Source organism: Aulonocara sp. 'chitande type north' Nkhata Bay, linkage group LG6 (assembly GCF_057382095.1).
Source record: "Aulonocara sp. 'chitande type north' Nkhata Bay isolate Kocher_YH1m ecotype deep benthic linkage group LG6, A_spYH_male_GT1.1, whole genome shotgun sequence".
NCBI lineage: Eukaryota > Metazoa > Chordata > Actinopteri > Cichliformes > Cichlidae > Aulonocara > Aulonocara sp. 'chitande type north' Nkhata Bay.
The window spans coordinates 30,951,590-30,977,775 of NC_141349.1; the positions used below are offsets into that span (position 1 = coordinate 30,951,590).

The 26,186-nt window shown below is 40.7% G+C and overlaps 1 protein-coding gene across 2 annotated transcripts in view; it reads right to left on the minus strand.

The window, feature by feature from the left end:
• Nucleotides 1–3,553: 3,553 nt before the first annotated feature.
• Nucleotides 3,554–26,186, minus strand: part of LOC147328122 (E3 ubiquitin-protein ligase SMURF2-like) — a 61,472-nt gene continuing 38,839 nt past the window's right edge. Inside the window, exons 8-20 of one of the 2 annotated variants that reach the window (XM_086296282.1) lie at nucleotides 25,435–25,646; nucleotides 21,951–22,035; nucleotides 20,489–20,647; nucleotides 19,382–19,435; nucleotides 11,135–11,348; nucleotides 8,478–8,581; nucleotides 8,248–8,362; nucleotides 7,796–7,974; nucleotides 7,007–7,144; nucleotides 6,737–6,857; nucleotides 6,404–6,605; nucleotides 5,712–5,787; nucleotides 3,554–5,582 (exon numbers count right to left, since the gene is read on the minus strand). In XM_086296282.1, the coding sequence (XP_086152408.1) occupies nucleotides 5,483–5,582; nucleotides 5,712–5,787; nucleotides 6,404–6,605; nucleotides 6,737–6,857; nucleotides 7,007–7,144; nucleotides 7,796–7,974; nucleotides 8,248–8,362; nucleotides 8,478–8,581; nucleotides 11,135–11,348; nucleotides 19,382–19,435; nucleotides 20,489–20,647; nucleotides 21,951–22,035; nucleotides 25,435–25,646 (1,759 nt within the window). In that variant the 3' untranslated portion in view covers nucleotides 3,554–5,482. Of the gene's footprint in view, nucleotides 5,583–5,711; nucleotides 5,788–6,403; nucleotides 6,606–6,736; nucleotides 6,858–7,006; nucleotides 7,145–7,795; nucleotides 7,975–8,247; nucleotides 8,363–8,477; nucleotides 8,582–11,134; nucleotides 11,349–19,381; nucleotides 19,439–20,488; nucleotides 20,648–21,950; nucleotides 22,036–25,434; nucleotides 25,647–26,186 lie in introns of both variants that reach the window. The other variant, XM_086296281.1, reaches the window with a different exon arrangement.

Genomic DNA, 26,186 nt, shown 5'->3' on the forward strand with positions numbered 1-26,186 from the left:
TTCGGTTAGGGGTGTTGGCACATTAACTGTCAGGTGTACTAGGCTCCATCGACGTTTGTGAGATTGATCAGCAAAAGCATTTAAAATCTCTGAGTGCTCTGTGGGAGTGGGCAAGTGCCATTAAACTACCAGTCCATTTACCATGGCATGCAGAGGAAAACTGGGAAATCTAGAGGCCTTTGGATATATTATCTCCTTCCTGTCTGCCCTTAGTTTGCATAATGATTTCCAGTCATTATGCAAACTAGTCTGGGTTAACTTGAAAAGGTTTTTTTTTTTTTTTAAAAAAAGGCATTGCCACTGATGGGTAACCAGGCAGCAGTCAAACTAAAATCACCTTTGACAGGGAAACTTGCTACTAATGCACACTGCTTGTAGCCATTGCCAGATTTTGGATTTGTGGATACTTATAAAGCAGTGGGGTACACGCCCCCCCCCCCCGCCCCCCCCCCAATTAAATTCACAGTTAATCGTACATCTTTAATAGCTATAAACAGACATAGAACTTCTCATTTTGATAACACCTTCCATACAAGGTAATAATCTTAAGCCCTCAGAGTATCTGAGTGCTGGTTATCGCCTCCAGTCATCTGTTGCCAAGTAGAATAAAATGCAACAGGTTTGCAACAAGAAGCTGGAAACATTTGGGCCTCTGCTCAGGCCTATTCCTAGATTATATGTATTATTATGTACTGTAAGCATGCATTGCAGTTATCCTTCTATGTTCTAGTTTCCCTCAGCATGTATCACCTGGACAGTCACGCCAGTGAAGCTTAAAACCCTTAATGAACCGAACATCAACTCAAAATGAGCACAGATATGCAATGTGTATAAAATACTTCCAACCGTACTTGTAATAAAAGTTAACATAATGGAAGGATCCTCAAATGGACATCTTCAATAAACAACTGTAATGCAGTATCAATACTGTGAGAAATATTATTAGATGAAATAATGCTGTAAAGCATAGGTGTCAAACTCTGGCCCGCGAAGCCATACCAAATTATTATTAGAGCTGGCCTACTGGTATCATACAGCTAATATATCTATTTTTTAGTATTAAGCTTTGCTTGTTCCATATTCAGTTTTTCAGCAAAACTTGTTTGAGTCCATAAGAAGCGATTCATTCTTAAATCTGGAGGAAGATTTTTTTTACAATAAATATTGATGTTAGCCCGCGACTTTGTTCCAGTTTTGAATTTTGACCCACTGTGTATTTGAGTTTGACACCCCTGCTGTAAAGAATGTTATTAATGCAATTATAATGATGCAGATTATATGGCAGCAATAAAAGAATTTCTGTATCTCCACACAGTCCACTCTCCCTGCAGCACGGACTACACTGCCTATGATGCTACATTCTTTAGAGCTATACCTGTAGCATTCTGCCTATTAGCTAACGACGACAACGACAACAACAACTCCTCACCGAGGAAACAGAGCGTCACCCTGTAACCATGGCAACCGTAACGCTGCCGCCTGGAACAGAACGTAGTCGTCAAAAAACCCAAACAGGCCTGGCCCGCCACAATATGAAACAGGGAAGTACCGCCGTGTAATCCATTTATTTCCATCTGCGTCTGCTGAACAGCCAACAGGAAATCAGTCCCTCTGAAATAGGCACCTGATTGGCTAAAACCTTTCCTAGCCCAGTATGCGGAAATGTTCGGTAGTGTTTATGTTTTTTGGTTCAAGGTACCCGAATCCAAACGGTTAATGCCAGCTGACGGTAACTACTAACTAAAAGCCTACCCCACCTCTAGAGCATTGATCGGATCAGTGGTTAACTGTGCAACCCCTCATTTCTTTTATTTACGTAATTTCCTCAGGGATAAAGAAAGTATTCCGATTCTGCTTTTTTTTTTTTTGAAAGCAGAAAATATTTGCAGCAAAAATAGTTTGTGCTATTCTAATGAGCTCGAAAGTCAATATTTGGTACGATCACCTTTATTCTTCAACACAGCCTTCAGGATAATCAGTAATAATTCTCCGGGATTCTTAAAGTACATTCAAAATTCTTATTTGTTTTTGCCTTTTGTTCCACTCTTTGTGAGACAACCCCGCTCTGCTCTGATGAGGCTTTAGTGAACTGAAGGGTCAGACGCATCTCTGAGATCCTGCTTCAGATATTTGTGTGTTAAATGAATTTAGAATACTGTTCATCTGGTGTAGGTAACTTTTAGGCCCAGCACTTCTTTTGTCCTCCATTTGTCAAATTTATTTAAAAAAATTAATAAATAATAATAAAATTAACTCTTTGGGAATGGTATTTAATGCCTGTCAGATTGTGCACTTTGCCTTTTTGTTGCTTTGTTTAAAATTTGAAAGACGATATGAAAAAACGACAGACCAATGTTCTCTAAGATAATTTTCAACACAGCATCAAATATGTAGATTTTCTGAAGGCCCTACCTGTGTCACCCCCCTGTGAAACTCACCCTGTACGTATTCACTTAAGTCCTACTTAATAAGCAGATTATTACATGACCAGAAAAACCATCACTCAAAAAAAAAAAAAAAAAAAAAAAAAAGCTACAACAATAGATAAAAACCACAGTAACAGCCATAATTCTATAAAACATAATGCTGTTAGGTCCAAACAGCACAGTTTTATTGCTCAGCTTTCTGCAAGGGTACAAGAAGTTTATAACTTTGCTTCTTTATTGTCTTTATGTACAGGTGTCAGTTACAAACTCACAGAGCAGCTGATGTTAAAAACTATGCAAACATATACTGTAATAATAAATACAAAAACAGGATTCAAAAGGAAACATGGTGCATTAAAAAAAAAAAGTTTTTTTTGTACTGAATTCCACCAAAAATCATTAACTCGCTCACACACACAGGAATTAAAGGGGAGAGGAGTCTGCCGAACACTAACTTGTTGTGGTTTTTAAACCAGCTGATTTTTTTTTAAGTGCACAATATCAACCAGAATCAGATTTAAGTTTGCACTTTTATAAATCGCAGATGTTTCTTCAGAAGGTTAACAATCATCTGTAAAACTGTTCAGACTGTCTGATTAATTTGGCTGCTTAACAGGAGGGAGAGAGCATTTTCACCTCGTCTGGAAGCACTCAGCCCCAACAGCTTTTGTACGGAAGACCAAACCGTCTGGAAAAAGCAAAGGCGGCAACAAAGACCAGATGCGGACTTTGTGCACTGAACAAACATACTTGTGAGTCTATATATGCCATCTACATAAAAAAAATATTTAGTCCAATAACTATTTGGTAAATAGAAGGAAGTGTTGGATTATAACTTGGAGTCCAAGTATGCATAATGTGTGCAAAAAACAAAAAAACCCATAAACTTGTAATGCATTTTCCAGTAAAATTATCAAAGATAAAAATCAATGAATATATCTGTAACTAGACAAAGACCACAATTTCAATGTACTCACTTTTATTTGTTTTGTCTCGTGATGAACAAAAATAGAATTATTAAAAAAAAAAAAAAAAAAAAAAAAAGGTTTACGATGCGAGGGGTGTCTGCTAATAAACCACCGATGGCTGCAAGTAAATGCAGATTACATATAACGACAACAATAAAATTAAAAAAAAGTAAAGAACATTTATTAGATTCTTTCCAAGTCAAAAAGTTTGCTAATAGGAAAATTTATGCAAATAAATATCCTTTAATCTCAAGCATCCATTCATGCAGTGTGTGGTTTTTGTTTGCCTGTTTTCTTTTTGGATGGATGGAGGCTTTGCTGATGGAGATGCTTCTCGCTGTCGCCTCTCTAGTATTTCAGTGACTTTTCATTTTGGTTAAACATTTTCACCATGTAGCACCCAGGAGCTCAGCAGCAGTCAAACTCCAGCATTTGCAGCTCTTAAGATCTCAGGACACCCAACAGCACAGAAACAAAAAACAGAAAAACAATGAATGTCGCCGAACAGATCGCTCCTGCACGTGTGAAATCACACCGCTGTCTGTGCTACCAGACCTCCAGAGCAGCAACTGTGGTCTCCTGTGACAACGTATGTTTGTTAAGAAGTGACGGTGAAAGACCACAAGAAAACGTCACTTTAAACTGCTAGGTTTACACTAATAAAGGTTTAAAGAAAGGGCCCCCATATACAGTTGTATCCCCTCCTCACATACTAGCCTAATGTAAAATTTAAAAAAAAATAATTAAAAAATAAAGGACAACTTCACCTGAGAATGCAAAGAGGTCTGTGACAGACATCAACATGCTTGCATTTAAACTGAACAGAAAGAACAAGCAACAATATACAAAATAGCTATGTATTTGTACATATATACTTAAAAATTACAGGTGTATAAGATATTTTTTACTCTATTTCAAATGTAGTTGTATAGCAAATGAAACGTGATATATTTCAATCTAATGTGAAGAAAGCACTCCTGCCATTACCGCTCAGTTTGTAAAGTGCTCTAAAGTGACGCGAGAACGAGAGAACGAGAGAGAGGAATACTTCTGCCTGTTTAAACTGATGATGTGACCGTTAACGAGCAACTGCCCTCAACAGCTTTTCGCCGAGCCTCATCCCGTGGACAGATGTGCTCTTTTCACATATGCTTTGACATTAAGTGGGCTGAGGCAAGCTTGTCCGGACAGAAAAAAACAGAAGAAAGAAATAGGCATGCTGCTGGAGACAAACGTGTGAACGAGAGCAGGGAGAAAAAGGAAAGGTGAACCGGAGATGAAGGGCGACTGCGACATGGCTACTTTTCCTTGTACACATGCAGAAACACACAGACAAGCATCATTACACGACTGCAGCGATTTACGGAGAAAACATGATTGAGAATCCTTCACCGCCAGAGTTCGACCCTCGAAAACGCCACGAAACACGAGGACCTACGCCCCAATCATCTGTGACAAGTTCCACTTCAAAATGACACGAAATGACCTAACAGGTACAAAAGTACTGCTGGTGCGAAAAATCAAACTAATTATGGCCCACAGATGATCTTTTCTGACTCTTAACTGCCTAAATTATGACCTTTAGCATTTTGAAATGAAACCCTATCGATATCGAAGCAGGACATCGAGGTAGGATGAAGTCGTGACACTCCTACGAGATCAGGAGCAACAGCTCCACGAGGATCGGAAGGTGTTATATATGCTGAGGTTAAGATGGCTACTATGGTTTAAAAAAAAAAAAAAAAAATGTATATGGCTACCTGCAATATTAAAGATTCAGTAGCATGACATGCATCAGTCAGTAAAAACGGCAAAATAAAGAAACAAAGACTAATGGTTGCTAAATGTCTGGGGGGAATTTTCTAAGATGCTGACGATGACAGAGGGAGGGACTCTATAGCAGCTGTTCAAACGCATCGATAAGGGAAGAGTGTGGACCGTGGTGGTGAGAGAAGAGGAAGACTGTAGGCTGGACACGCGCATCAGGCTCCGAGCGAACCTGTTGGCGCGTCACAGTGTCAGAAATAGTCACTATAGTCCTGCACAGTTACACTCGTTCATACACAAAAACACTCTACAAGATGGCTCTCATTCCACTGCGAAGCCACACGTCTCCTCGATTGCCGTCAGTAGCTTGTCGTACAGTTTATCATAGCTCTCGTAGGGCGGAATGTCGATCCGGTTAAAGCTGGAGAAAGAGGAAAACAAAACATGTGCTGTGAAAAAGGATCATTTTCTACTCCAAAAATATTTAAGTTTTTGTTCCTGTTAAATGTGTAACACATGGATCAGTCCTGGAAATACACGTCACACATACCAGGTATGGGCTTTGGGCAAGTTATTGGTGTTGGCATCAATCTGATGAATGGTGAAGAGTCTGGGCCCTGCAGCGCCTGCAATCAGAGCACGAACAGGATCCATCACCAACATAAAAGTGAACTTGTTATGCTGGTGAAGGTACAAATACTGCAATGTATGTAAAAGTAATGCCTGTGAGCAAAAGCTCTGGATTTAGACCGTTGCAAAGACCTAATTTCATAATTTTCCCCACAACTCTTAGATTTAAAAAAACAAAACAAAAAAAACAAACAAAAAAAAACTGATAACCTGATAATGGCCATGGAAGGCACAACGATTTGACAGCGAACATAGTCGCTACTCCCACCTGCTGTGCAAACCTTCTGTTTGTGAGAGTCAGCCAATCAGAAGAAAGTTGGCTTAAATTAAGAGGTTTGTTTTAGACAGCAGATGAAGACAAATAATGATCCCAGAGTACAAGAAAATGTAAATATATGAAGCTGCACATGAACATGAAGTCCTACTCACTTTTTAATTTCAAAGAAAACTGAAGGAATTGCCCATTTGTTATATGGAGGGAAAGCAGAACCAATATTTAAAAGTGGGGTTCTACCTTTTTGTGGGTTCACAAAATAATTTAGAGCTGCAGGCAGAGGCCTGCTGGGAACACACACACAGACACACACACACACACACAGTCAGGTTAAGTACCCTGTAAAGCCTTGAAGCCTTGCAGTGGGACTCTAGATGAGCCAGTAACAAACTGCAGTAATCGGGCCCTCCTCTCCTCGTCAAATGACTCCACGGCTTTCCAAAACCACTTGACGATGTTGGTGTCAGGGGTGCAATGCTTCAGGCGGGTGTTTGACTTCCAGTCGGCGATGTCTATCTTTCCCAGGCCGCACACAATCAGCTGAAAGAAGAGACACTTTTACATCATCCTGGAATTTGTTACAATACCTGAGTGGGCATAGAACCCATCAATATAAATGAAACATGACGATCTTTATGTTTTACAAGAGGTGCTGCTGTCATCTAATGTACCTCTAGTTCCTTCTCGTCAAAGGATTTGAGCAGATGTTGTGGGATAACCTCATTGAAGCCTTTCTGCAGGGCCAGAAACTGAGCCTCAATGCCATGAAGGAAACGCCAGTTCACATACAACCTGCATAGAGCATGAGAGAGCAGAGGAAACAGAGGGTTATCATCAGACAATGATGCAGAGAAGTGTAAAAGAGGAGAGCTTGCATGGGCTCAAATTAAACTCGGCTACATGCTGCACATTGTTGTCTTTGGGTTTCTTTTAGTCCATACCTCACATATTCTTTCTTGGTGTCTTCTGTCACAGAGATACTCTTCCCGTTGGGTTTGAGTTCATGTGGGATGATTTCTCCGTAAGCATTGTGCTCCACACAGAAAGTGTGGTCCAGGACACCAGTGATGTCATTGTCCCTGAGCAGACAGGGAGACAGAAAATACAGGATGTAGAGTGATAAGTACAAGCTCATTGATTCTGATTTCTTTATCTTTCAGTATTTGTTCCACAGTCACTAAATTAAGGGAATTATACTCCCAGGGTGTTTTGTCGGGGCCATTTGTTATGTCATGTTAATGTAAAGGTTTTTGTTTTTTGTTTTGTTTTGGGGTTGTTGTTTTTTTTTTTTTGGGGGGGGGGGGGGGGGGGGGTTCTCCAGTGTTCACCTTTACATGATCAGCAATGTCTGAGTAAGAAACAGAACCAGCTGCATCACCAAAACAAAGCTGTTTACCATTAATCAGGCTAAAACAGAGGCACACAAGCCAACACAATTTTTAAAAGCTGCGGGTGAAGGAGTAAAATGGGCTGTTCGTTTTTGACGTTGGATGTTGCGCTCATGTGGCAGCAGGGGGCAGTGCAGTCATAAGAAATGGTTTGGTTGAGGACGAAATGATCAGGTTTTTGTGGGTATCTGAATAAGCGGTGCTCTGAGCTTTGTTTTAATTCATTTTAGTTTATGCAGACATGTTTCCCCCCTGCATGCGTGAAACACTACGATTTCAACTTTGTGTTGTCAGCGTTTAGAAAACAGATTAAAAGAATGATGTGAAAACAACAGGACTCACAAAATCCAGACGAGGCTGTTGTGTAGGTCCGGATCGACGGATTCCATATCATCCAGCGTGATCGGTTTTCCTAGCAGCTGTTTGTAGAAGGGCAGAGTGAAGCCTCCGTCAATGTAGTGGCCGTGAAACACTGCCATGCCCATGATGCGACCCACAAAGTGGAAGTATGACAGGTGCTCCTGCAGATTAAAACACAGAATAGTAATAAAGTGAGATTTCTTCCATAGCTTATCACATTCACCTCACCATTAAGCTGAAGCCAATGGTGAAAACCCAGGAGAGGAAATAATTCACTAGTTCAAGGCTTACAGAACTGAAGCTTGATCATTTAAAGGTGAAGTTGTTCTACCTACCAACCGTATTTCATGCTTTTGCCTGCAGCAATTAGCCGTTTACATACATTATCACATGTCTTATCAAATATTATGACTATTAAACCAAAGAATTCCTACTGGGTTGACAGCAGAGTCCGGGTTAATCTGTAGAGTGTAGATATCATCTCTAGAGTACTGGAACAGGCCGTAGTAAGGGTTCAGCATCTCGTGGGACAGCAGGTACAACCACTCCCTAACACAAATACGGGTTCAGTGTGAAAATGTAATACAAAATAACACTAACAAGCATAAATCAACGTTTAATGATATTTCAAGAACAGGAAAATAAAACGCATGGGACATGTTACCTTGCTACCCCGCCATAATCCAGCCCCTCTTCTCCTCTAAACTTGATCATGAGTCTCTTCCAAAGATCTTTCGGCCGCATCTTCATCACCTGCCGGTACGACTCCTATGAATCAGCAAATTTAACATGCAGGTCAGTAAAAGACGACACCCTTCAGTATCACATTTCTATGCAATACGACTTAAACAGTGGCACTGCTATCTTTGCTGAATGGAAATACACCAACTTTGCAACTTTGGTTGGGTAGGTGTATTACCTGCTGCACAAACACACCAAAGACTGTAAAGGAAACCAACTCACACCTTCAGAGAGTCGTGATGTGTGAAATAAATCAGAACAACCAGTACAGTTTGTCACTGTGCCAAGCGCGCTCAAACTCCACGGTCAAAGTTGAATATGTTTGGCCACCATCAGTGAATTTAACCTATTAATGAAAACTACCCGACCTGGTAATATAAAGGGAAGGAAGAAAGTTGATCATTTGTGTTTGAATTCAGTAAATTACAACAACACAGGTTGTTGTCTGCATGTGTCCTTTTTGTTTACAGGTTTCTATTCAAACAGACACGTCGGGTGTGTGTTTTAACAGGCAGGTAGCTTGCTGTAAACGTCGCCTTCCTCTTAGGGCTTCATAGTTTTGGTGATGAGGAAATGAGCGAAACTATTACAGAATATTTTGCTGGACTCCCACTCCAAGTTTTCGAAACTTCAAAGCTCTGCAGTCCTGAGTCAAAGTTTCTATAATCAGACCAGACATGAGAATATTCATTCATGTGCAGCCTAAAATACTACAGAATTACTACCATCATTAAATACTACTATTAAGATATTGCTTTAAAACAAACAAAAACCTAAATCCTCATCATCATACGGATCCTGTACAATTAAAAAAAGGTTTTGCTTATCAAGATCAGTCCTCTAACACGAGTCCAGACGCTCAAAGGCCACCCTGCAGTAAACAATCTCCTGCCACAGCAACGGCACTGCTGCAGCTGTGAAAACATGACAGATCTAGGCTGCACTGAGTCAGCTGCAAGATTAAATTCATCACAAACACTTTAGTTGTGTAAACTGAAGTTTTGGAGTCTTAAAAAGGTGCAGCTGATGTCTGGTAAACCACACAGCCAGCACATGGGAAACAAATGAAACTAGCCCTCCGACTACAGAATGTTAGTGAGCAAAAGGATTTGTGTACAAAGTCACCAAAACATTACTGAGGGACATCAGAGAAACTCAGTTAAAGATCATTATTTAGCTAAACATTGAGTATGACAGAAAAAAGACCCCTCCACCACTGAAAGGTGCTAAAATGAAGCCAAAAAACCTGAAACAAAATAGCAGACCACAGTAAACAGAGTTTTACGAGTAACATTAAGTAAACTGGTTGATTACTTTGGCCTGCCTCATTGTAGTTTGGGTCTGTACAGCATCAGTGAGGAGACGCCTGTGTCTCCATGAGAAGATAAGAAGCCGTCCATGGAAGGGAGCAGAGTTTATTAACTTCAGAGGATTATTTATTTTTCTTCTATATCAAGATCTACTCTAATCTACTCTACCAGTATCTGTCATGTCAGGCTTGTAATCAGAGTTGCTGTGAGGTAGCAGTACATGAGCCTACATGCAGAGCAGTAAGCAACTTTCTGTTGACTTTTCTGTTTTCGGTTAAGTGAGATTGACCTTCGTTTTAAAGAATCAAACAGGTGCAATGAAATATCAGCTTGTGGCGCAAAGCAAGTGTAACGAGGTGTCACCGTCACTGCAACGCTGCACGAAAACCTCCAGTAGATCTGCACTTCAGGTTTTCACACTTTCTCAGACGTTCTTCCTAAGCCGTCACATCAAAGGGAAATGAAGTCATATTCTTCATCGCGCAGCTTGGAGTAATGAAGTTACGTCTAGCTACAAACACTTGCCACTGCTGCCTGAGCTCCTTTCCACACCCCCTCCCCATTACTGTTCAGCTGCTGAAATCATCCAGAAAGAATGCCTCTGCCTTGGTAGAACAAATGTTTGGGAGAGCACGAAAGAGGCAGAGGAGGAGAAAAAAAAGGAACATAGAAATAGGTTTTTTTGTGGTGTTGTAAAGGCCATTCTGTTCTGCTTTTCCCTGGAAATCATAAAGTAGCTCTCAGTACTGGTTCTGTGCTGTAATGGGCTATTTCTGATGCACATCGTAAATGGGGTGAAAAAAATTCCAGTAAAAATGCAAAGATTTGGGGTTTGCGAGCATTATGTTATTGTTTTAAGGCGTGGGCAGCAGTCATATGATGCTTTCAATGCCACGTGATTAATTAACCATGAATTTGTATGTGTGTAAATTCTTAGTTATTAGGTTTAATTTGAATACACATGTTTGTGGCTGCGTTCAGACGTCCTTCAGATGTTTTCTGTTATTGTTTGCAGCACACAAAAGTTTTAGGTTGGAATGCCAGGTTTATAAATATGACAACTATTCTTAGATAAAACATTTGTAGTCATGCGGTTCATCAATACAGTTCATGGAAATAAAGGTTCAGACGGTTCACTACCTCTGAACACAAAGAAGCGTGGTGTTTGTGTTCATTTTGCATTCTAAGAAGCATGAAGGTTATGAAAAGCTTCAGACCACCTGACCGTGTGTTTTTCCTTGCGTGAAAAGGATTCTGCTTTATTCCTTACCTCAAAGATCTCCTCACGGCTGACCTCAATGCGGCAATGGCCGGCCTGGGGTTGGTGCTGAGAAAGCTCCTGTCGCAGAATCTTCAGCTTCTGCACCAGGTCTCTCTTGTACTTGGGAACCGTCAGGCACTCTGCCTCTTCTGGTAACTGGGCTGGGGACAGGGCTTGCTGAGGGCCACCAGGAGCAACCTGTTCCTTTAACTGAGTCGGATGGCTGAAGGAGGTGAGATGATCAGTAGAGAATAGAAGAAAGGGAGAAGAGCATGGGAATAGATGGAGGGAGGGCATGAAAGAAAAGCAGGGGGGAAAGAAAAGAACAGCGGTTTGTCAGTATGACCCATCAGTTATCTTAAAATGTTTGTCCTTAGATGTTCTTTCCTGAAAGCAAATTACTATTGTGTGATTGTTTATACAAAGACAGAGGAGATATGTCCGGTAGGGAATTCCCTAACTCCGCCATCCACTAACCACAGGACCAGGGAGTTTTGTAAGAAATTCCCTCTGAAGCCCTCACCAGCTTCACTGGTCTTAAAGCAAAAAGTGCTAAACAGAGCTCTAAGCTCTGAGCAAATCTAATCCAGACCTGTGGACAAGCTGAACCTTTGCCCAGACATTTGGTAAATATCACCACCAGGAAAGAGAGTGAGGGAGAAACCCTGAGTAAGCAGAGAGACACAAACAGACACAGAAAGGGGGGGGGGGGGGGGGGGGGGGTACGAAAATTTAGACAGGACAGTGGTGTAAGAGTAGCTGGCGCCTCCGGCGAGCTCAACTGGACCGATAAGTTGATCTGTTCTTTTCCTCTTCATGTCAAACTTGACCTACTGTTTTGAAAAACACTCTCCATCCCACAAATCTTTACTTCCTGTTTTAAAGCTAGAGAGGTCCGTGGTTCCCAGTAGGTATCACTGCCCACCAACAAGCACAAGCAGAGCTTTCATCTAGCCCGCGGAGCTGCCCTCCCTTTCCATGCAGTTCCAGCTAAATTCGTTTTGCTAGATGTCCGTAGACCTGGAGCTACAGATATGGATCATATGTGAATATCTTCACATTTAGAGGGGGAAACAAACACTTTTAGAAAAAAGGACTAAGAACTAAAGTATGATACTTTTACATCCTTTCTGTAGAGAAGAAAAACAGAGCGGTTACAGGACTATTCATCATCAATTTCTAGGACAACATTTCAAAGAAGAAAAAGGAGGGTGAAGGGAACAAGGAGCGGGTGATCTTAGAGGCGGTGGAGGAAGAGATTTCAGCTGTTGCTGTAGCAGCAGGTGAATCAGGATGTGAAAAGTACCACTGCTTCATCTCCAAACTCAGGCTCAGAGCAGGAGGCTTTAGCTCTCTAGTCTATCTGAGCGGTTCTCAATTGTGTGTATCAAAACAACCTGACTTTAATTCTAAAACACAGCAACTGATGTGCTTAAATAACTGGTTACATCCACACAGACAGAGTGTCAACAGAGTTTGCTAACTATGAGACCATCAACATAGCATTTTGTTTAAAAACAAAAAACAAAACATTGAGGCCCTTATTTTTCTCCTCGTTTAACTTCTTCCGCCAACTTATTTGAATTTTTTAAAGCCAACCGCTAAAGTCACCTCTAGTTTTGCTCTGAATTTAGATGGAAGCCTAAAAAAAAAAAAAAAAAAAAAAAAAAAAAAAAAAAAAACTCAAACAAACCATAGTTCCATGATCCTGATAGCATCTCTGGTCGAAACTGACTGGCCACTTTGTCGTTTTCTTACTTGAACACTAAATAGATTTTTCACTATTGTCCATTTCTCTCAACGTGTGTTTTTCTTGTCCTAACACAAAATAGAAAACCACCCTTTTCCAAAATGCAGTTAACTATAATTCCAATTAATGCATTCAGTTCATGTTTGTGCGGAAGCCTTGCATTTTTTTAGACAACAAGGTCTATTGTGAGGAAGGTGGAATTTGACACTGAGGCACTTAAATGCTGACCTTCATCTTATTTTGCCCCCTTCGTTTTCAGAGCTTCTATGTTCTAAGAAATATTTAGATACAGCCTATGGAACGTGAGCCATGGTGAGGATTCATGTTCTAACTTCCTCCAGCCCTCACTGTGGTTTTGGTGGTGAGATGCCTGGGTGGGCCTCGTAAAAACAAACTCCATCTCTCCCTTGAGCAGGGCAGCAGCCCTCATTTTCCTGCGATGAGACATGCAGGCAGCAGACGACTGCTTTAAAAGAAGCTACTGTCCTCTGCTGGGAGTGTCAAAGCTGCTGTTGACTAAACAAAGACAGCAAACCAACCGGCATGAATTGAAACAAAAGAATGAGAAAGAGAGGCCTTCCAATGCAGCATCACATATCCACCCACTTATTCCAACACTTAGTGTACACTTGGGTTGTTGGGATCAGTGGGTTGAAAAAGGCCCGTCTATCTATGAGGGCTTTCCAAGCTAAACGGGTACAGTGTTTCACCAGCCTATCCCTGTATAATCAACTCAGCTGCTATTTATTTTATTGGCAGGCGCCGGGGCTCCTAGCATGTCAAAGAAAGGGTAAGACTGCAGTACAGCAGTCTTGAAAACCACTTTTAGGAAGGAGGAGGGGAAGAAAAGATGCCTTAAAACAAAACTGAATGAGTTGCTTTTGGCTGGAGGACTTAAGAACCATATAATAAAGCGTAATTTCAGCGCACTTTTTCTTCTGAGGGCACAGTGCAATTAAAAATATGTTTCGGCATAGTTCACTGTCTCAAGTTCCCAAATGGGACAAACTCTGCATATTTGATGGTAAATATAGAAAATACAAGCACAGCAAAACTGAAAATCTTTCCCTGAGCCAAAAAAGAGAAATGGTTCTTACTGATGTGACAACTGTGAAATATGATGAGTGGGGAGAAATCTAAACTTTCAAATTCAATCTAAAAGACACAGGATTGTGATATTGTTATTCCATGCTAGAGGGAACAGGAAAAAGAGGCTGTAAAGGTCAAGAAATTAAGACGCAAACATTTGCACAAACTGGATGACCCCACACCTGAACCGGCGGAGTCATGATAGCCTCTCTCTGTACTTGCAGGCTGTGTGTGCAGAGCTGCACGTCTCTGTGTGAGAAAGTTTACTTGCTGCTTTTTACACTACAGCTTGCACAGGTGGGATATAATGAGTGGTGACTAAGTGTAGTAGTGTTAAAGCCACATGAACACACCCACTCTGACCCCCACCCAGCCCACAGAATCAAAGGGCCCTTTAATAGTGGGGCTATCAGGCTGGTGCCATGCTCCTTACACTTAAAATGCATAAGAGAACAGAAAGAGCGGGGAGAAATGTCACTGTCGTGCGTCTTGCCAGTGAACCGTGACCTTTGACATTCTTTCTAATTTTAAAATTAGAGAACTTCTGCCTTCTCTAAAAGCAGATGCATTACAGGAAATAAGCACTAGACAAACTGTGGATAGCCTGATGATGAAAATATTCTGTGTATGAAGACATTTTCTAAAAATAAAGGATTAACATCATTTTCCATTTCTGATCATTATGTGATTTCTGATTTAATTAGAATTTTTAGCATCCCATGGATACTAATGCCTAGCTAAAACTGGTAGAAGTTACACTGTATATATTTGTTAAGATGGATTTTTTTTTTCTTTTTTTTAAATTTAATTTTAGGCTTTAATCCATGTAGTTTTTTCCTGTTTGCTCTAATACTAAAGGTTCCCTTTCAGGTGGCAATCACTGCACTGGTGAATCATGTCAGGTTTAGAAAATACAGTAGAAAAAGTCAAAATCCCCACAGCCAAGTAATTTCCATTTAGCTCTACAGGTTATTATACTAAATATAATCATAACTTCACAAAACATCAATGCAAATGTTGATATAAATGTCATCAAGATTTACTGCTTGGTTGGGAAAATACCTGCTGATGCCCAGCAAGGCCCAATCCAGCGCCACCTAAAAATACCTTCAAGCAAACACTGATGTAATTTTTCAGACATACTCTATGAGTGGGTGCAAAGCAGGAAGCTAAGTATGCGAGAGACGGTGTGGCAGACCACAGTAATGCAGCCGTGTCTGACTGTCTGACTATTCGAGCCCTGCATCAGCTGAGGTCAAAGGCAACAGGGCTGTGAGTCTTATTTAAATGAAGTGTATAGGATTACAGTTTGCATCCCAAATCTGCTCCATGCATCTAATACTGCAGACTAAACATGCTGTTACTACAGAGAGGATGAATCTGAATCATGAAACAACAGAAAGAGTGCAGAAATGTGAGGTACTCTAGCTAGCAAGCTTCCAGCCAGCGTTTTTTTGTCACTGGAGTTAAAAATCAAGAAAAATATTGTCTGCCACATCACATAATTTTTTCAGCTGCTGTTTACGACATTGCGGCCTGAAGCACCAAAGGCTGAGCTGAGGTCAGGATAATAAAAATGGAGCACATGTCTGCATTAGCTGCAGTGCAGTGAGTCAAAAAGAACATGAAATTTTTTTAAAGAGCTTCAGGATCGGTAGAAAGATTTTTTTGGAAAGATCATCAATGTTTGATGGCGTGAAGTGGGCAGTAAATCTGTCAGAGAGAAGGAGTTGACATATCTGATCTGCCTTCCTCTGTGTCTTTTTAAAAGTCATAATTTTTTTTCCCCCACTCTATAGTCAGAATCTCTTCATTGTTTTTGAGTGGCCAAGAATTTCATTCTGTGTCTGTGTGACAGAAAATGACAGGAACATTAATTGTGGTAGTGGAAGGAAACACAAACAACAACTGCTTTTCTTTTCCAATATGCACACAAAATTTCCTGTTGTGCTCTCTCCTCCTGCGGTATGCATACTTTTGTTAAAACCCACGGACTCTCACTGAAATCAATTCTTGCTGCTCTGAAATGGAGTTTCATGCCGTACTTAAGTGCGTGCTTCTATGTTATAGACCTAGGAAGTAGGAGGAAAAGTTGAAGAAAAAAAAAAAAAAAAAAGGTATCTGATCTCAACTTGGCTGATCTCTCTTTCGAGGTCATCTTGTGCATGACTGGATGACTTTTTTAGATGTCTCAGTGGAAGTCACTTTCTGTATCCTTACACTTGCACTTCTGTGATGTGAGCTGGATCTCCTCCAGAGTGTCAAAAAGATTCTTCAACTTTAATTTTATTTAGTGGAAGTGGAAAAGCTTACTGGGAGCCAAGTGTTACGAGTGGGACAGGTGGTGGGGCAAATATTTTGTTGGTGTGTTCTCAGTGTGCTCGATGTTTGTGAGTGTAATGTATTCAGTATATTTTGAATAGAAATATAGAAAACTATTCGGCGCGTATATAAAACAGGTCCGCGGCTCTGAACCGTAGTAAAGGGACCTCTGGCTAATACGTCGGGTTCTGTGTCGGGCTCGTAGCCGAAAACTAGCTTTACTTTGTTGTCTGGGTCAACTTTGCTAGCGAGAGACAGAGAGAGGCGTTGAAAGGCTGCTCCAACGGGACTTATTGTTTCTGAGGAAAACACGAACACAGCGTACAGTCGAGTCTTAATAGCTTACTTACTGCTGGGCTCGTCAGACACTCTTTTTGGCTGCAGTGGTTATTATTATATTTACATGCTTCCAGCTCCTGTTTCTGCTCGATGACAGCTCGTACTTTTCGACTCTGTCCTTTCTTCCTCCCCTCGCGCTCACAGACACATAACGGGTATGGCAGTCCATTCTCCCTGCAGCACAGACTACACTGCCCATGAGGCTACATTCTTTAGGGTGATGCCTGTAACACTCTGCCTATTGCCTTCATATTAAATAATTTTTGAATAATCATTTTTAAAAATATTTCTTCACGTCATTATGCGGGCCACAAATAGAGGTGACATGGGCCACGAGATTGAGACACAGGCATTAGAGGCTCTTAATGTGTGTTTTGTTTGAGTGGAATTATCAAAAATAGAGAGGAGGGCATAACCTAACATATGAGTCAGTTTTAGATTTAATCATAAATCGTACAGTTCAAGTCATCATACTGGGACTTCCAGGGAGAGATCGAAACAAGCAGCTGTACTGGAAGCTGTCTGGGTATGCACAGAAAGATGGCCTTGAGGAAGAGATCAGCCAACTTTAAATTAGGTATTTTCATAATACCTTAAATGCAGTTTGGGGGCTAAATATTCTTAAAAGTAGATAATATCCAGCAATACTGTTTGGAAATAACAGTGAAGCTTGGCCCTTTCTCTGCCAAGAGTGTGTGAAAGACAAGAGGCGCTTGGTGACTTCTGACTTGCTGCCGACCAGAATTCGCTAAAATAAAAAAAGCAAATCAAAGTAGATGTCACTGCATACGGATCATGAGTGATGACTGAAACAGGTTGCTTTTCAGTTTACAGATTTTCCAAAGAAAATGCTACATATTATATCTTTAAATCCTGACAGCGATAAAAGAAACAGGTCCTGGTATGAAGTCAGCAGAAAAATCCAACACCTTTTCAGGACAGAAACGTTCAAGGTGGAAGCACAAAGGGGATTAAAAGAAAAATACACAACAAGGAGGAGGAGATGTAGAACAAAAACAGTGGTGGTGGTTTGACTGGTTGTTCTACTAGTGTTTACATACCGGCTTAGTAGACAGAAACTTAATGAGGCTGATACTCCCAAATGTTTCGACGAATCTGCTTCACTCGTGCAATATGTGTAAACAGCCTGGTGTGGCATTCGTGCATGTGCCTATGCAGCCTCTGTATTACTGCCTGCTGTTGTTTGTGTACATGCTGTCACAGTTCAGCCTCTCACCCAGTAAGAAGTTCAACATTTATCACCACTAAGAAAATGTTGTGTTTCAGTGCCAAAAGTAGAAAAGTGACTAATACTGAACATATTCCAATTTTGAAGAAAAATAAATAAAATTAAATAAAACACTGATTTTGAAGTGCGTTTACTTTTTCCTGCCACGGTGACTTTTCTACTTGAGTACATCAGGGTAGTAATTAAAAGCAATGTTGCCAGTTTTTGGTTATGGTCAGACATAAAGGAGCAGCTTTAAGGAAGCAGATACTATCTGAGCTGAAATTGTTTTTACAACTGTGCAGTTTTACATATGCGAAGTATACCACCGGACCATCACACGCCAAAGTTTTAAAGCCCAATTAAAAATGTAATCCAGCCAATATTCGACTAGGCTCTCTAAACTCCCCCCCCCTCTGTAATTGTACCTAATAAAAATACAAATAAAGACAACAAGTGCTTACTTTTACATACAATAACGTATTCGGATATTACATATTTCGGCAGAGCAGAACATTGCCCTTGCTGTGACACAAAATTGCAAACGGACTGTCTTTCAGTTTTATTTTCATTAATATCGTGTGCATCACTGCAAAAGCTGCAGTACAAATGACAGCTTATTAATTTTTCAAAGCTCTAAAGTGTTGTCTGGACTCAAATCGCACCTAATAAGGAGTCAGACAAGCGGTTAACGATGCTGACTGTGGATAACATAACTGAGCTTCAAATCACAACCAGAGGCTGTTCTGACACATATGGATACTATTTGACCAAATGACCAGATGTTGATTTCCCAAACATGTCTATCGTGCCAGCCGCTATTATTGCAAGAGGTTTTGACTAAGATTTTCTACCAAAAAAGCAAAGACGGAAAAATCCCTACATCTCTCTGTATGCTCCTCTTGTTCTAATAATCCCCACTGCACACGCTGAAAGTCGTAAGTAAAGTAAAGAGACCTCCCTGACAGCCAAAATACTTCCTAAAATTTAGTCTGTCGTGTCTACAAAAATACCACAGACAATTTTGGTGTAATTTTCACTAAATTATGCGTCCGGCCTGCGTCTTCTGTTGAAGAATAAAAGAAGATTTGTGCTAAGCTAGCAGCTGCTTCGCTAATATGTGTTTAGTATTTTCATGAGTGAGGTTTGGCTTCATTGGGTCAGTGTACTAAGCGCTGATCTTCCATGGAGGCAGGCTGCTGACAGACTAGACGAGCATAATGAAAGATGAACTGACAGTTCTCCGATACGGACAGCAGGCCAGAGAGTGTGTGTTTAATACTTGCATGGCATCCAGTTGAAAGGTAACCTTGAGAAAAAAGATTCGCACATGTTTACAATAACACAAGCAGACATGCTCCCCCTTTGGATGGCATTTTCTCTCATGGTATTATAACAGTGCAAGTCTGTGTGTATATAGTATGAAAGCCTATGTGCCCTGTGGACAGTTTATCTGTACGTTGCAGATTATGAATGCTCATGTTCTTCTCTATGCATGTCTGTGTTTTTGTGTGCATTTGTGGGTTACCTGAGGTTAGTGTTTTGGCTGTCCATGGCCACACGGGAACCATTTGGACTTGGGCTGCTGGAGAAAGCAGGAAAGAGGAAAAGACAGAGAAAGACAAAAGGGGGGAAACGAAGAAAAGGACATAAAAGAGAAGGTGAATGGCAGAGAAGAGTATTGGAGCATTGAAAACATCAGGGGATGGGATTAAAAAAGGAACGGAAAAAGAGGACAGACGTGAAAAAGGACAGAATAAAGGACATAAAGAAAGAGAATGTAGGTAAGATCAAACAAGAAAAATGGTGTAAAACAATCCAAAACATGGACAAAATAAAGAAAGCAAGATTTTTAAGGTTATAAACAAATAATAGGATAGAGTGTTAACATAAAAGAAAAGAAAAACACGACAGAGGAAGTGATAAGGAGGAACAAAACAGCAAAAAGAGTGAGTGAACCATATACATATTCATTGCTGGTGGATTAAACAATGTAAGCAAAACACATCCTCTCTTCTGTTGGTTACTCCATACACATGATGACAGGAGTACTGTTGATTTCCACTAACACAATGAGCGGGAAGCTCATTTTAAAAATATTAAGCCATTAATGTCCCTCTGCTTCAAATACAAAGATGTCAGAAAGCTAAAACAAACCTTAGCAGTGCAATAGGCACAGTGAGGTCAGCACTCAATGACGATGAAACGTTGGACTTCTTTTAGAAGAAGAAGAATATAAATGATGTCTTAAGCAATGAAAATATCTACTTTATTTTACAGTCATATCCTTGATCAGACTTGTTACTTTAATGGTTACCTGGTTTCCAAATAGCTGAGGGTGCTTTACAGAAACTACCATCAGTGAATTATGTGTTTCAGTCACCGCTACGCTCATTACCTTATGATTATAGAGGGACAGCTAATAAAAGGCTACAACAACTATATACCTGCATACTTCCAACATATCTAACTTCATTCTTTGCCATCTGACAGTTGTATGGAAATGTTTGATTCTTATATTACAGAGTGAACAGTACACAATAAAAGCAAGCATTTGTCTGTGCATACCACCACAAACCTAAACAACAACCATGGGACTGCTCTCAAAACACTCTTGAACAATTGTTAAACTCACTTGAGCACTAGATGCAGGTTAGCAGACAGCCGTGGGTCTGTGAACTGTGTTGTTCGATTGTTGTGGTCAACAAAGTAGACACGGCCGGTGGCAGTGTTTCTGATCTCCCAGCCGGGTGGCAGTGGGCCAAGCTCCTCACAGTTTACATTGCTTAAGTCCCTGAACCAAAAAAAAAGATTAAACTGTTACAAATTCACTCATGTTGCATTGATCAACCCTCTTTAATATAAGTAGCTGGATAGCACTGACACCATTAACTCGAGGCAAGATGAAAACGTTTTGCTACTATGATCATAAAAATAAAAAAACCAATAACTTAAGTGCTGTTCCTTAACTACAAAGTCGTGTCATTAGGTAGCATGCATATGCAGCTACAAGTGGTGAGAATGAAACTTTTACAGGATGCAATCTAAAAACAGGCAGTGCTGGTGCAGAGGTGTACGAGGAGACGACCTTGAAGGGCAGATGGGTCGTGCCACATACCTACTACAATTAATACACTACCAACTACAGTAAAACCAAATAACTGTTCATACAGAATTTTATATGAGGGACAATTTGTTGACATAGTTGATGATAGTTGTGTTGTGTGATAATAAAATAAAGTGATAACCTGTAACAACACTGTTGTTACCACTGAAATTATCATTTTGCCCAAGTCCTTGTTCTTATTTCTTGATTCTCCTTCTGTCTTGCAGAGTGACATTTCTGTTAGCAGAAACTAAAGTTGCGATCTGGGACAACGCTGTAGCCTGAGGAGCTTCTGTGCCTTTCCTTGTGTGTGAATCCATCGTCCTTGTGTGAAGTGAGGACACATCACTCAGGCACAAAGCACATGCCTGGCTGCACTCATCGCAGATACTGGGTCATTTTAGCAGCTCTGTCCAAAATGACCAAACCCAGAGGTTTATGCTCTCAGTCGGATGCTATGTGAGCAGAAGCTACATCGAGGTGTAGCCAAAAACATAACGCAACAGAGCTGCTTGTAATCTTTGGGGAATTAAGCAGAGAACTGTTGAGAGTTGGTGAAAAAGCATGATTGAATGCAGAACCATTGGCTTATAGTTTGGTCAGTTCAACAAATGCAAAAATGCTCTTCCAACTCCGCATCAGACCCAGGGGTTGTCCGTTTGGCTGACACCGAGTCTGAAATTTGACTAATAAGAGTGTTTTTGAACACGAAAAACAGCAACAAAGGAAGAAATAACGTCTAATTCAACCAAGTCAACTCCAGTTTGCTCTTGTCAGTTTTGCAGTTTTGTGTCAGGTTTGATACTAGGAATCGAACAAAAAAAGACAACACACTCATTTCAACACACATTGAAATCAGTGTGTTGTTAATTCCAGTACAATCATATATATTAACAACTGCATATGCCTTATCAAATAGGAATTGAAAAGGGTTTTTACAAGTAAAGGCACAATGAAGATGAAAAGAAATATATGAACACAAATGAGTTACCTGGGCACCCGGGGATCATGCCATGTGCTGACTCCAGTCTGTGTATGGAGGAAGTAAACTTGGCCCTGCTGAGTTGTTCTTTGTTCTGTAACAGAGAGGAGATTCATTTGTCAAAAAAGGCCAAAAAGAGCACAGAAAAAAAGCTTGGGACTGTTTGTGGGACCGATGTTCTGCAGTCTACATGGGTATAAGCAAGGATAGGGAGTTTGTGTATTCTGGAGTAGGAGAAGTCTGTTTATAATTTATGTGACAGCCAAACTGCTGGGACACTGTTGACCTAAGAGTTTCTTAAGGTGTGTGCCAATGTAATCAATTAGTTCCTCTTCAGTCTCCAATAGGTGTATCCCAAGGGGATGGGAAAAATAAAATGTGAGGGAAATGTATCAAAGACTTCCATGAATGTTTTTCCTTGTGGACAGTTCGCTGATGCATCCTAGTTGCCTTATTTCACTTAAAGGTTTGTGCGTGCTTTGAAAGTAATCCACCCCCGTTAACCTTCAGAAACAAAGGAAATGGAAAGTTAAATGCTTTCATGTCGCCAAACCCACTAATTCGTGTGTAAACAACCAGAAGAAATCAAAGGGAAGTGACACTCATTTGTAAGCTATCATTAGCTCATTGAATTTGTGGTTCCATCCAGCGCATAGATGAATGGAGAGCAACTGTGTGAATGTTGGCATAAAGTCAGTGCTGCAGTGGTGGGGTATTCATGTGTATATTCACCAGCTAATCCATTACCAACTCCCACTCCAACTTCCTACTGGCAAAACACATTCCCTCTCTCCCTCTTATTCTCTCTCACCACACCCAGCCAGTAGTTCAGAGGGTTCAGCTAAGGAAGAAAGCTCTTGAGTTGTTGGGCATCAGTGACTCACTTTGTCCAACCTCAGCCAGTCTCAGTGGACACAGCAGGACCTTTCAAAGGGGGCACAGATCCAGTAGTGTCATTCCCAAGCACTGGCATATAAGCACCACACTTAAAATAATAATTTATTTTACAGAGACTGTGGCTATTGTGGGGTCCACTGTGGCTGACTGTGAGAGAAGAGCACTTCTTTGCAAAGAAATCTTTCCCACGTTGGAGAGGGCAAAAAACAAACAAACAAAAAAATAAACCCCAAAAACCATTTCTCTGTTATTTTCCCCCAAGTACTTGCATGCTGTAAGCAAATCCAGCTTAAAGAATAGACCAAAAAAACAAAAAAAAACCCAACCTAAAGTCTCTTCTTGGAGTGAAACACTGAGCTATGAAAAGGATTCCCACCTTCTTTTCGTTGTGGGAATAATTGCGTGCAAAGCCAAAACATTCCAATAGTTAAAACGAGGAGAGGTGAGGAGAGGAGCCGAGAGGAGAGGAGAAGAGGAGCAGTAACACAAACTAAGGCTACGTTCACACTGCAGGTCTTAATGCTCAATTCCGATTTTTTGATCAAATCCAATTTTTTTATCTGCTTATTCACACTACAAATAAAATGCGACAGCAAACGCGCTCTAGTGTGAACGCTCAAAGCGGCCCGCATGCGCAAAAGACATCACACACAACGCGCTCTGTTTAGACCCAGAGCAACAGTATTGTTTGACTGATGGTCCTTAATGTGAAGACTTTGGACTTTACGTTTCCCAATTTTTGCTTCAAGTTATTTTGTTATTTACATAATAATGTAAATAACCTAATAATTATCCTTATTGCTGTTTTAGAGAGGAGCGGTGCTTCAAAGGTTAGTTGCAGATTTCTGTCAGAATCTGCAGATTATACAGTACAAATAAAATGTTCACGTTGTCTTCCCAACAGTTTCACGGACATCTACACGGGATGGCCAGGAAGCGTTCACGCTGATAATTGGCGTCTGTCTTGTGTCAGTGACGTAAAAGACGGATTTAATGCGACTTGACGGTTCAAACAGCAGTCGCTTTCTAAAACATCGGATATGTATCGGATTCAGTACCACATACGAAAGTGACCCACATCGGATTTGAAAATATCGGATTTACACTGTCATACCATGATCGGATATGGGTCGCATAGGGTCCCCAAAAAACAAAAAAACAAAACAAATCTCATTTGATGCGCTTTCGCCTGCAGTGTGAACGTAGCCTAAGTGATGACTGCAGTTGTCACGATGTGCTTCTGCAGGGTGGGGGTGGGAAAGGAAAGAGGCGAGAAAGTGTGAATAAATCGAATGATGGGACGGGAATACAGGAAAAGACAACAAAGGGGAAGTTAGAAAGCTATTTAAATGAGATTCTCATGAAAAGAAAAAAAAAAAAGTGCCCCCAGGCAACAAAGAAAACACTCGCCCCAGGATCAGAGCGCCACGTCTTTCATCTGCATACCTTGGATATTTGGGGTTGGGGGGGTGGACTGATTTTGGATTGCACTTTTGGATGTTCCAAAATGCACTTTTTTAGTTCAACGAACATGGGATTTGGTAACCGCTCTAGTCTGAAACAACAGCTGTGAGAACGTAGTAGCTGACAGTATAATCACACCAGTACAATATAATGTGATGTCAATGAGGCAGCTTTCACTTAGTGGTAACAATAAGGAATTTAAATATAAAACAGTAATTAATACTAGATTTGTATGCATTTCCCGCTTTGCCATGTCTATATTTGTATACAACAAAGAGGCAGAAGAAAAAATCTGATGAGTTGGATGAGGTTTTGGCTTATACTTGTCAAGTTCATGCTGACCGTAGAAAGAAACTCCATCTTTCTTTAATGTCTCTAAAAGTTGTGAGGCATCACAGATACAGCATTGGTCTTCATTCATTATGACACAATAAGCATTCCTGACCAAAGCAACTCCCTACAGCGTCTGGTTTAGGCCATAATTTGGCTGTAGTCTGAACCACCGATGTGTTAATACTAAGGCTACGTCCACACGTACACGGGTATTTTTGAAAACGGAGATTTTCCGTTTTCGTTTAAAAAAATAATCCCGTCCACACGTAAAGGCAGAAATGAAGGAAAACGGTGCTATGAACATGCCAAAGCAGCAGGTGGCGCTATATTCCTAACCGTGTAGAAATGTTGGCCAATCAGAAGTCTAGAAGCCTCGCTGGGAAAAAGTAAACAAAGCTGGGGCATAGAAGCAGAACTGAGTCGTATGTGTGGAGGGACAGTAACTGTGTGTGTATATGTAAGCATTTAAACACTGCAGAGAGTACAATTAACAGTAACAGTATTGTAGAAATTCATTTCACCGAAACAATAACGTGGCGCACACTGTGACGTCAAAAAAGGCGCACATCTTTGACGCTGCGTTTTCTCAGTTTTTCTCGTAAATGCAAAAACTGAGTTTTAGAAAATATCCACCCTGGCCGGAGTTTTTAAAATTCTCAGTTTTCAGTGACCAAAAACGCCGTTAACGTGTGGACGAAAGGTGCAAACGCATAGAAAAATCTGCGTTTTCAAAAATACCCGGGTACGTGTGGACATAGCCTAAGTGTGTGCATTTGTGTGTCACTCCACTGTCTCTCACCATAACCCTCAGGCAAATCTGGCGGCGTATGTAGGTGTGTTCGACTCATGTAGTTACGATGCCGCTGCGATCGAACCCTTCGCTCCTGGATCCGCTGTTCGCCCGGAGGGCCACTCGCCTCTGCCCCATTAACGGGCGTCATCACTGGGGTGTTTTCATCCACCACGCAGCTCAATGGACGCCCTGATGGGCTGGAGTACTCTGATGCTGGTCTGGAAAAGAAAAGAAAGGGCACATGGTCAAAGTGGGGTGATAAGGGGTTTGTATTTCACTGTTGCCTCCATTTTCAAATCACATTCTATGAATCGGTACATACTCTGACAGTATATTTCTTGGCATATCTGAAATAGCTAATCCTATGTTTGAAAGAGCATTTCTATTCCATCTTGCTATAAACTGGGTGAATAACTGAAAAGAACAATGTGTGCTTTTATTCCTACAAGTCGTATGTGTGACTCCAAGAAACAATTTTTTGGTGAAGTGATAAATGGTTGGCTTTTAGTTTTGGTGAATTTAAGCAAATGTTTACCATGCTTACCAGCAAAGCTGTGTTTTCTGTTAAGTTTCAGAAGCAGCAACTTGATCTCTTTTTGGTAAGCACACAGACACATGGATAGCATCTTTGTTGCAAAACACTTTGTTTCATATGCTCTCTTGAAGATAAATGTGTTTTATGATAATGCTTAAGCTTTGAATAATATCAGTGATTATGGGTTGCATAAAAAAAAGAACAAAAAGTCATGAGACTACAG